The 11,305-nt window shown below is 32.1% G+C and overlaps 2 protein-coding genes and 2 pseudogenes across 2 annotated transcripts; 3 read left to right on the plus strand and 1 right to left on the minus strand.

The window, feature by feature from the left end:
- LOC110419731 (protein DETOXIFICATION 18-like) overlaps positions 1–550 on the plus strand; it is a 2,876-nt pseudogene extending 2,326 nt beyond the window's left edge.
- A 1,608-nt stretch (positions 551–2,158) lies between these two features.
- Positions 2,159–3,946, plus strand: LOC110419178 (serine carboxypeptidase-like 42). The gene is made up of 7 exons (XM_021432106.2): positions 2,159–2,249; positions 2,422–2,506; positions 2,621–2,920; positions 3,015–3,148; positions 3,277–3,375; positions 3,482–3,596; positions 3,679–3,946. The coding sequence occupies exons 3-7, from the start codon at positions 2,690–2,692 to the stop codon at positions 3,814–3,816; spliced, it is 717 nt and encodes a 238-aa protein (XP_021287781.2). The 5' UTR covers positions 2,159–2,249; positions 2,422–2,506; positions 2,621–2,689; the 3' UTR covers positions 3,817–3,946.
- A 3,530-nt stretch (positions 3,947–7,476) lies between these two features.
- On the plus strand, positions 7,477–10,076 carry LOC110419177 (serine carboxypeptidase-like 44). Its single transcript, XM_021432105.2, has 10 exons — positions 7,477–7,756; positions 7,883–7,987; positions 8,071–8,163; positions 8,250–8,342; positions 8,554–8,639; positions 8,744–9,043; positions 9,138–9,271; positions 9,386–9,484; positions 9,594–9,708; positions 9,790–10,076. Exons 1-10 carry the CDS (start codon positions 7,525–7,527, stop codon positions 9,925–9,927), a joined length of 1,395 nt encoding a protein of 464 aa, XP_021287780.1. The 5' UTR covers positions 7,477–7,524; the 3' UTR covers positions 9,928–10,076.
- A 355-nt stretch (positions 10,077–10,431) lies between these two features.
- On the minus strand, positions 10,432–11,048 carry LOC110419732 (inorganic pyrophosphatase 2 pseudogene; annotated as a pseudogene).
- Between the last annotated feature and the right edge of the window lie 257 nt (positions 11,049–11,305).

Raw genomic sequence — 11,305 nt, forward strand, 5'->3', positions numbered from 1 at the left:
ATTTGGGTCAATGACACCCCTGCTTTTGATCTCAATAACAATTGATTCTTTTCGGGGAGCCTTATCAGGTTTGAAGGACCACCAACCAACATTTTTGTCTTAAATATTTTTCCAGATTGAAGTTAATGATTCTAATTTTTGATATTGCAGGGGTGGCCAGAGGAAGTGGTTGGCAGCTCTTGGCTGTGTGGGCTAACTTGGGGACTTTCTATTTCATTGGAATGCCAATTGCAGGCCTTCTGGGATTTAAGTTTAAGCTTTATCCTAAGGTGAAGATTATAATTCTTTTTTTACCCGAGTAGTTAATTAATTACATTCCATAATTCTGTCGTTAATTAATCTTCCTTATGATTCCCTTTTATGCTTTATTGTTCTTCAGGGTTTGTGGATAGGCTTAATATGCGGTCTCTCCTGCCAAGCTGGTGCCCTATTGTTCATTACGTTGTGCAGAAAATGGACTGTAGTTGAGCTTTAAGCAGAAAATGATAAGGAAACTGGCAATTGCATATGCAACTTTTGTTGGATCATTGAGAATATTCATAAAAATTAAATTATTTTTCTCATGGATCATGCATAATTATAAACTAATATATACATATATATGTAAATTATATGTAATATAAAGTTGAAATGGGCCAAAATTTGACAAGGTTAAACTAGTTGTTGAGTTGGTCGAAGGTTACAAGATCAAGTTATTATATAGATTTATTTATTTATACAATTCTTGGGCTTGTCACTTACCCTTCGAGAAAAGAAAGGTTAATAAATCCTAGAGTTAATCTTCTATATGCAACAACCAAGCACAATTATTTTAGGGATCAAATATATGCACTAAGGTTATCTTAGTTTGATCGATATTTTTGTCTTTTGTTTTTATTTTTTATGAAAAGTAAATGAATAAAAATATCAATCAAACAAAACTTAAATGATAATCTTTAAATATTAATAAAGATTATGAGTTAAAAATGTCATAAAAACCAGACAGGTGATTCTTGTATTGCTTACACATGCCACATCTTATATTTAGAAAAACAAAAAAGGTTCTTGTTTCTAAATAGCTTGTCACTCCGTACATATTTTCCATTTTTTGAGCTGTCATCTTTTTCTTATAAAAAGTTATGTTGATAGTGTTGTACTCATCTGTATCTGAGATTGATTTGTTGCAACAAACTAAACCAATGAACACTTAAATAAGTTATAGTAACATCAAAATTACTTGTCTCAAAGACTAATTAAAGTTATTAGCCTTGGAAGCCATGGTATTGTTCCAACAATATTTTGTTTAATTAGAACATAAAAAAAAAGGAAATCCAAACCACTATATATATATTCTCTATGAAATTGTAAATTACTCAATCAAAAAAGCAAACATTCGCTATCTTTTCTCTCTTATTAATTCAAGATTTCTACCTATTGTAAATGGATAGCAAGGTATTCCTTCTACGTTTTTTCGTGTTCGCAATTGGTGCTGTTAACGGATTTCCCATGAATGATCTAATAGAAAAATTGCCCGGACAACCAAATGTTACTTTCCGGCAATTTTCTGGCTACATTGATGTTGATGAAAAAGTTGGCAGAAGTCTGTTCTATTATTTTGTTGAAGCTGAAAATGATCCTATGAATCGACCCCTTACTATCTGGCTAACTGGAGGTTAAGCATTTGAATTACTCCTTTATTTTGGTTTTTATTCCAAACTGATGAATCAATGTTAGGTAGCAACATTTATTTCTACGTATCGACAAATGACAAAAAATGTTTAAAATTTATTATATATTCAGGACCAGGTTGTGGTTCAGCTGGAGACGGATTTTTAAGTGTTGGTCCTTTCATTACTACTGCTAATGCTCATGGTCTCCAAAGAAATCCATATTCTTGGATCAAAGGTTTATTTATTTATTTTTATGCTTGTGACTTGGGACTTGACATGTAGATTTGTTTCAATATCTTTTGACTTTTGATATGTACATATTTTAGTGTCAAATCTCCTATTCATTGATTCCCCTATTGGAGCGGGATGGTCCTATTCAAACACAAGCAGCGACTATGATGTTGGAGATGATAGTACTAGTAAGATCATGTTCAACCCAATATTTCCTTATTTACTTTGTTTTTTGTCAATATTTGGTAAAACTTTTCCTTCGTTGTTTCTTACAGACAAAAGACCTGCTTACATTCATACTCCAATGGTTTGAAAAGTATCCAAATTTTAAGTCTAGAGATTTATATCTCGGCGGATCAAGCTATGCAGGTTTGAAAAAATAATCATTTTATTTTCCATCCCAAAGTAAAAACAAGTTCAGCGTAGATTAATTGATTTTAGACTTTGATGATGAATTAAGTAACATTAATGAAAATTAAAAGAAATTATGGTCCCAAGAACATATTTCATTAAACTTATAATCGTTTAATGTTTTCTTCAGGACACTTCATACCCAATTTCGCTAATGCCTTGCTGATTACAACAAACAACCAAACAAGTTCAAGTTCAATATCAAAGGATTGGCAGTAAGGAGAAACTCAATCTAACCACTCTAAATCCTTTTGCATAATTTGTTGCATAAATGGAATATTTGTCTAACAATTTAGGTCTTCATTTTTCCTTTTTTGATCTTAAAATAGTTGGGAAATCCGCTTCTTCGGAATAAGCTAGACACTCTTGCAGTATATGATTTTTTTTGGTCACGTGGGATGATTAATATTAACTTGCACCAACAAATCTTGAAAGAATGCAATGGAATTGACGAAGACAACTATTCCAATAATGCTACCAAATGGTCTGAATCATGCCAACAAGCCATGAATAAAGCCGAATTTGCTGCTTTTGTTGTATCTTCCATTAATGCAGCTAAGGCAAGCCGCTTTGATGTTCTTCGTGCCTCTTGTGATGAAAATTGGGAAGACCTTGTGTTAGGAAAGGAGGTATTCATCTTGTTTCTTTGTGTATTAATGAGAAACTTATTGGCTCTTCTTTTTATTTATATTCTATAGATTAATCCTTTTCCTGTTGTTTTAGGTTACGAAGGTTAGTTATGATGTAGATATGTGCATTCCCTTTAGGGCAGATTTCTATTTCAACATTCCAGAAGTTCAGAAAGCTTTTCATGGGAATCGAACCAATTTAGGGTATCAATGGAAGGGTTGTTTTCAGTAAGTTCTCTTACTTATTAAATTTTGTACATGGTGGGATATGCGCTAATTCTTTTTGCGTACAAGTGATTTGTAACTAATGTTTATACTCTTTTCTTTTTCTTTTTAAAATCTTCTTAATCTATTAGGAAAAGTGGTCTTAAATACAGCGATGTTGATAAAGACATTGATATGCTCCCAGCATTGAAGAAAATTCTCCAACAGTCTATTCCTATTACAGTGTTCAGGTTTGTATTACATAAATAAAACAAAACAAGTTTTAGTAAATAAATAAAGTAGAAATTTTGCGGCTGACTTTTTTAATTTACTTTTCCATCCAATGTCATGTTACAGTGGAGACCAAGATGCTATAGTACCAACGGTTGGAACCTTAAACCATGTAAACAAGCTAGCCAAGGATATGAATTTGAATTTGACAAAAGATGAAGCTTGGAATCATGGAAACAAGGTTATTGGTTTATCTATTTTAATTATTTATTTATCATTATTTCCTAAACAATATTATACTAAGTTTTTTTATTAATGGATAGGGTGGAGGTTGGACGTACTCGTATGGCGATCTATTGACATTGATGACCGTCAAAGGAGCTAATCATCATGTGACTTTTTCAAAACCATCTGAAGCTTTATTTATCTTCACAAATATTGTAATTAATCGATCACATTGAGTCAGCCAATGTCAAGAAAGCCTTAATGTTTGATGTTCTTTTCTTTTTCTTCCCAAAGAAAAAGGGAAAAAAATCATTGTAATTTTATGTTTTGTAGCTATGAAATAGCATTGTTTTTTTTTTTTTTTGTGTCTCCTCTCTCTCACTATCTGAAACACTCTTTTATTTGCCTTGCAATGGAAGGTGGAGCTGATTTCTTCATTGTTTTCTTCATCTTCTTCATTATTTTCTATCTGGCGGCCAATCACTAGCATAAAAGGCAAGGTGATGAGCTTCTGTTTTCTCATTTATGTTTACTGACATAATGTATTTGCATTTAATGCTTGCTAGATGGCCGATAGAGTGTATTCAACTGCAAAAGAGATTCCTCTATGTATTTGATTGATGTAGGAAGTTGATGATAAAAGAGCATGAACTTGTTATTGTTTCTACGTTGTTGTTTCTAAAGGAGGAATCCATCAAAGAATTAATGCTAGGTATGAAAAATAAAATGTCCTAAAAGAATAGAGTCAGAAAAACTCTATTTAGTTTAACAATGAAACATAAAAAAACTATTTATAGAGATAGTACCTTTGAAACCAACGTGTAATGCAAATAAAGTAAATAAGGAAGTATTTTAATCCTAAACTTCTTTAAAGTGCAAGTAAAGTAAAAAGACAATAAGGAAAGATTATATAAAGAAAGAAAAATATCCTATAATGTATACGAGAATGCAAATAAAATAAAAGATTCTAAATTAATTCTATTTTACTCCCCTTATGTTGGAGCATGAAGATTGAAAATGCCCAACTTGCCCAACAAAACTTGAAACTGCTCTTGACCAAGTACTTTGGTAAATATATCTGACAGTTGATATTGAGATGAAACCGGTTGAGGTAATAAAAATTTTGAGATATTCAAAAGGGAGTAAAAGGCTTTGTCTGAGCATATTTTGAGATATCCAATATATTAGTATAGAAGTCTTAATCTGGAATATATCAAGAGAGGGATGAATTGATATATTAAAAATTTCTTTGAAAATTAATTTATCAAGTCAAAACTTTTCACCAAAAATTTAGTGTCAAAACAATTTTTCAACAATAACTTAGTAAATATAAAAATAATGTATCTAAGAAAAATAATTTCTTAAATATAAAACAATAAATCAAAGTAAAGCTAATATCCTAATGCAAATGCAAGCAATAAATAATAATGCGAAAAATTAAAAGAGACATAAGAGATTTATAATAGTTCGGTTCTTTGATGCTTATATCTATTCCCTTGGCAACCAAGGAATTTCAATCCCTTATAAAAGAATCTTGCTTTCTAACAAGAAGCGATAACCCTTACACAATCCACAACAGGATCTTTAGTTTTTGCGAGATCAAGCGATAACCTTTACAATCCACAAAAGATTTTGGCTTTTTACGGGATCAAGCGGTAACCCTCACAATACACAAAGGATTTTTGCTTTTGGATAGAAAGCAATAACCTTTACAGGATAGCTTTTCAAGGTTAAGCCATAACCTTGATAAGGACGTAAAAATTTCAACTAGGAAATGCTTCCATAAAGGTTAGGTGCTAAGATTTTAAGCTTGTTTGTAATGAGAGAAGAAATTTCAGCTTAAATAGAATAGGGATTCAACTTTGAAAGCTTGTTGGAAGACTAAAAATACGCTAGAAAGTGAAGATGAGCTTGTGAGTAGTCTTTCTAGGGTTTGAAACTTTATCTCAGGTCTTCTTTTTCTTTAAAATACCTCAAATGTGTCTATTTATAGTTAGAGCGCATGGTTTGGAGCCGTTAGACACCAATTTGAATCAAATTTGGCTATTGCTGAAGTTTGAGAGTTGACTACAACGTTGCTAGGGTGGACTATGTTATGCAAAATTTTTTCAATTAGGGCTTTGATAATCGAGAATATGTGTTCTTTAGTCAATCCACTTCTAGAGAACATGTATTCTTTAAATATAGCTTTCTATAATCGACTATGCCTCTCTTATAATTGACCATGGCTTCTAAAAGTTGAATTTTTCTGGCTTTCGACTTGTCAGGATTGACTATATCTCTTCAGTAGTTGACTATGACTGCTCTTCAACTTGATTTTCTTGGTCTTTTGGAATATGGACGACTGTGGCTATTCTAAATTTGATTTTCTTGATGTTCTTGGAATAGGACTATGTTTCCTTTCTAGTCAACTAAGGCTTTATGATCTTCAAATTTTGCATGCTTTTAACCTTTAGATCGGCTTGGGCTTCTTCAGGACGGACTCTTGACTTGTGTCTTGAAGTTCCTTTTAGCTTTTTGATGCTTCTATCCAGCTACTCTCTCATTGCCTTGTACCTATATTCAAGTCAACACTTCAAGGCATATTTGCTCTTGATTTCTTAGCTGAAAATGGATTGTTTGAAAGCTTGTAGGATGTTTTCTAAGGATCCATATGGCTTTTCAAACAATTTTGTTATCTTAGGGGATTAAGAATGTAATTGAGATAATTTCGAATTCTTAACCTTGGATTCAAGAAGACATGCGATTTTTGCCAAATCAAAACATGATGTAATTCAAGACTAATATATGAATTCGTAGGACAGCATCAAAATGTGGTTGTTTCGGCTTCTGCATAAAGTGACTCAGATGTGCATTGCATAAATAATATTCGAACGCATGATCATGAGTTAAAGTAACGAAATGAATGTCACAACATAAAATAGAATTAAAAGCTAAAACATTCTCGAAGCTTGGAAAAAATTTCAACATAAAATTTTACAAATTGTGATTATTTAGCAACAATTTCTATATATATTTTTTTCGTTAAATAATCTATTTTGTCTTTTGCAAAAATAAACAAAGTTTTATTTTTTCTTCAATAAATAATATTTATTATGGTATCATGTGATTCCCACCTGATTACACTAACAACCACCCTAATAGTGATTGATCAACGGAATCCATTAGATCAGCCAATTTAATTTTTTTGATGAATTATCCAATTCTTATATAATGGATTCAATTTGAATTATGTCCAAAACTAAAGAAATTAGGTGGAATTCATCATATGTTCTTTTGTAGAAAGGGAATCAGTCAGGTTTGGACATGTTTCTCATAAGTTTACAAAAGGGATTTTTGACAAAAAATTTAAAAAATTCAAAACTTAGCACAGGGTAATCATGAGTGACCACTTCTCTATGTAGTATCATATGTAATATTGTTTTTGTGACTAATTTAATCAAATTATTCTATTGTTGGCTTTACGCGACTATTGTATGTTTTATATAAAATTTAAAGTTAAATATGACTTGTTAGTTGATTTGAGTTCGTTAAGTGTAATGACCTGTAACTGATGCTTGTACTCAATTTGTTTTTAAATAGCTTGTCCCTCCACATATTTTTCGTTTTTTGAGCTCTCATCCTTTTCTCGTAAAAAGTTATGTCGTTAGTGTTGTAATCCTCTATATCTGACATTGATTTGTTGCAACAAACTAAACCAATGAGCAGTTAAATAAGGTAAGTAACATCAAAATTACTTGTCTCATAAGCAGATTAAAGTTGTTATTACCCTTGGAAGCCATGGAATTGTTCCAACAGTATTTTGTTTAATTTAAACAATAAAAAAAAGGAAATCGAAATCACTATATATATATTCTCTATGGAATTGTAAATTATTCATTCGAAATAAACAAATATTTGCAATCTCATCTCTCCTCTTATTCTTAGGTCTCAATCTATTACAAATGGATAATAGGGTATTTTTTCTTGGTCTTTTATTATTCGTATTTGGTGGTGTTAATGGATTTCCCATGAATGATGTAATAGAAAAATTGCCCGAACAGCCAAACGTAACTTTTAGGCAATTTTCTGGCTACATTGACACTGATGAAAAGGCCGGTAGAAGTTTATTCTATTATTTTGTCGAAGCTGAAAAAAATCCAATGAATCTACCGCTTACTATCTGGCTAACTGGAGGTTAGGCTTTTAAATTATTTCTTTAGTTCGCTTTTTATTTTAGACTAATGAATCAATGTTAGGTAGCAACATTTATTTCTACGTATTGACAAATGACAAGAAAAGGTTTAATGGTTATATGTTCAGGACCAGGTTGTGGTTCAGTTGGAGATGGGTTTTTAAGTGTTGGTCCTTTCATTACTACAGCTAATGCTCATGGTCTCCAAAGAAATCCATATTCTTGGATCAAAGGTTTAATATTATCCTTGTAACTTGGGACTGGACGTATAGATTTGTTTTAATATCTATTGACTTTTGCTATTTACTTACTTTAGTGACAAATCTCCTGTTCATTGATTCCCCTATTGGAGCGGGATGGTCCTACTCAAACACAAGCAGCGACTATGAAGTTGGGGATGATAGTACTAGTAAGATCATGTCCAACCCAATTTTTTTCTTATTTTCTTTTATTTTTGTCAAGATTTAGTAAAACTTTACTTCATTGTTTTCACAGATAAAGACTTGCTTACGTTCATACTCCAATGGTTTGAAAAGTACCCAAATTTTAAGTCTAGAGATTTATATCTTGGCGGATCAAGCTATGCAGGTTTGAAAAATAATCATTGCATTTTCCCATCTCAAAGTCAAATACGTTCATGGCAGATTAATTTATTTTAGAATTTGATGAAAAACTAGTTAACGGTTAATGAAAATTGAAAAGACATTGTGGCAACTAAACCATATTTTTCTCTTCGGTTTCCATTGCATAACCTTTTTATAAATTTCATTTAACTTATAATAGTGTTAATTTTTCTCAGGACACTTCATACCCAATTTTGCTAATGCCTTACTTGATTACAACAAACAATCAAACAGTTTCAAGTTCAACATCAAAGGATTGACAGTAAGAAAAATCTCAATCTAACCACTCTAGTCCTTTAGCTTAATTAGTTGTCTCAATAAAATATATTTTTAACAATTTTAAGTCATTTTTTTATTTTTAAATAGTTGGGGAATCCGCTTCTTCGAAATAAGCTAGACACTCTTGCAGTATATGATTTCTTTTGGTCACGTGGGATGATTAATATTGACTTGCACCAACAAATCTTGAAAGAATGCAATGGAATTGATGAGGACAACTATTCCAATAATGCTACCAAATGGTCTGAATCATGCCAACAAGCCATGGATAAAGCGGAAATGGCTGCTTTTATTGTATCTTCCGTTAATGCGGCCAAGGCAAGACGCTTTGATGTTCTTCGAGACCCTTGTGATGAAAAATGGGAAGACCTCGTGTTAGGGAAGGAGGTAGTCATGTTGTTTCTTTGGGTGTTAATGTGAAACTTATTCGCTCTTCTTTTTATTTATATTCTATATATTAATCATTTTCTTGTTGTTGCAGGTTACGAAAGTTAGTTATGAAGTAGATATGTGCATTCCTTTCAGGGCAGATTTCTATTTCAACATTCCGGAAGTTCAAAAAGCTTTTCATGGGAATCGAACCAATTTAGGATATCAATGGAAGGGTTGTTTTGAGTAAGTTCTCTTATATATAAAGTTTTGCACATGGTAGGATCTAATCCAATGACTTGTGACTAATGCTTATACTCTTTTTTTGTTTCTCCTTTTAAATTCTGTATAATCTACTAGGAAAAGTGGTCTTAAATACAGTGATGTTGATAAGGACATTGACATGCTTCCGGCATTGAAAAAAATTCTCCAGCAATCTATTCCCATTACAATATTCAGGTTTGTATTACATAAAAAATATATATAAACAAGTGTTAGTAAATAACTGAAGTAGAAATTCTGTGGCTGACTTTTTTATTTTATTTTTCCATCCAATATCATGTTACAGTGGAGACCAAGATGCTATAGTACCAACGGTTGGAAGCTTAAACCATGTAAACAAGCTCGCCAAGGATATGAAATTGAATTTGACAAAAGATGAAGCTTGGAATCATGAAAACAAGGTTACTAGTTTATCCATTTAATTATTTATTTATCATTTTTTTCTAAGTAACATCATATTAATTTGTTTGATTAATGGACAGGGTGGAGGTTGGATGTATTCGTATGGTAATTTATTGACTTACATGACTGTAAAAGGAGCTAATCATCATGTAACTTTTTCTAAACCATCTGAAGCTTTATTTATTTTCACGAATATTGTACTTAATCGATCACATTGAGGCAGCGAATCGCAGCCAAGCCTTGCTGTGTCATCTTTTCATCTTCTTCCAAAAGAAAAAAAAACCCATGATTGTAATTTTATGTTTTGTTGTAATGAGATGTATAGCATTATTTTATGAAACGAAAACATCTTTCTTTTTTTTTTAAATTTTAGTGTTGCCATTTTATTTTATACTCAATAATTATGCATTTTATCAGTACACATGATAAAAACTGTAATAATGGTTGGAATATACAAAAAAGAAATAAAATAGGAGGAAACGAAATACAGATTAAATTACCCTTTAAACCCTCGATGTAAATGTTCTTTTTCTCCTCTCTCTCTCTCTCACACACACACACTACCTGAAACACTCTTTATTTGCAGGCATACAAGAAACCTTCGTAAAAATATTCAGTTGTATGAAATATCTAGGTCTTTCTACAAGATTTAGTGTCTCCATTAGCAAATTTCAAGTCCCAAAAAATATATTCAAATATTTTAAACTTCTCATAAAATGTAATTAAATCATGTAAGTGGTGAAACAATATGATACCTTGCACATATTCGGGGGGCGGAGGTTGCAGCCGTAGGAACACTTGGTGAAATTATCATGGTAAGGGAAGATCCTCAGCCTTCTTTCTTCATCAACGAAGTCGGGGTCGGAGTTTATCTCAGAGACATATTCCCTCAATCCAAGATGCTCCAAAATTGTCTCAATGAAGAACATGTTTCCATCACTTACAAACCTGAGTTCACACCTAAAAACCACAAATCAATACCCCAAAGCATGAGCTACTTTAATAGCTGGGACGAGATGTATAGGAACCCGTTTCAGAACCTCGGCAGTGTCATCAATGGTTTTTCCTTGTGCATGAAGCTCCTTCATCAGCCTATCCTGAAATTTTAAACCACAATAAAACGTTTAACCTTGAGTTCCATTCTTTTTTAATGCCAAAACAACAGAAACAGAAATTCCAGGCCTTAGTATGGCTCACCATGGGAGAATTCCAGGGCATGGTAGGAAGAAGCTGGTTGAACAAGTTGGTGAAACGCAACTCATCAACAATATAGTTATCACTATCACAACCGATGATATATAGTTTTGTCGAAATCAAAAACGGAAACGATTCCAGCCATCTCTTTCAAAGAAAAGAGAATCAAAGAACCCCAAAACAAGAGGGAAACAGATATCTCTTGCTTTAGACTATGGATAGAGTAAGGAAAACTCAAGAACTCTGAATGTATTCTCACGTAAGAGGGGAGGGTATCTATAAGTAGGAGCAACACATAGTCATTAAGAATTGATTTTCTTTTGCAAATATGAACAAACATTTATTTTTTCCTCAATAAACAATAGTTATTATGGCTATCAAGTGATGCCCACGTGATTAACA

The sequence above is a fragment of the Theobroma umbraticum genome, unplaced genomic scaffold, assembly GCF_002168275.2.
Source record: "Theobroma umbraticum cultivar Fairchild unplaced genomic scaffold, ASM216827v3 scaffold_67.0, whole genome shotgun sequence".
Classification (NCBI taxonomy): Eukaryota; Viridiplantae; Streptophyta; class Magnoliopsida; order Malvales; family Malvaceae; genus Theobroma; species Theobroma umbraticum.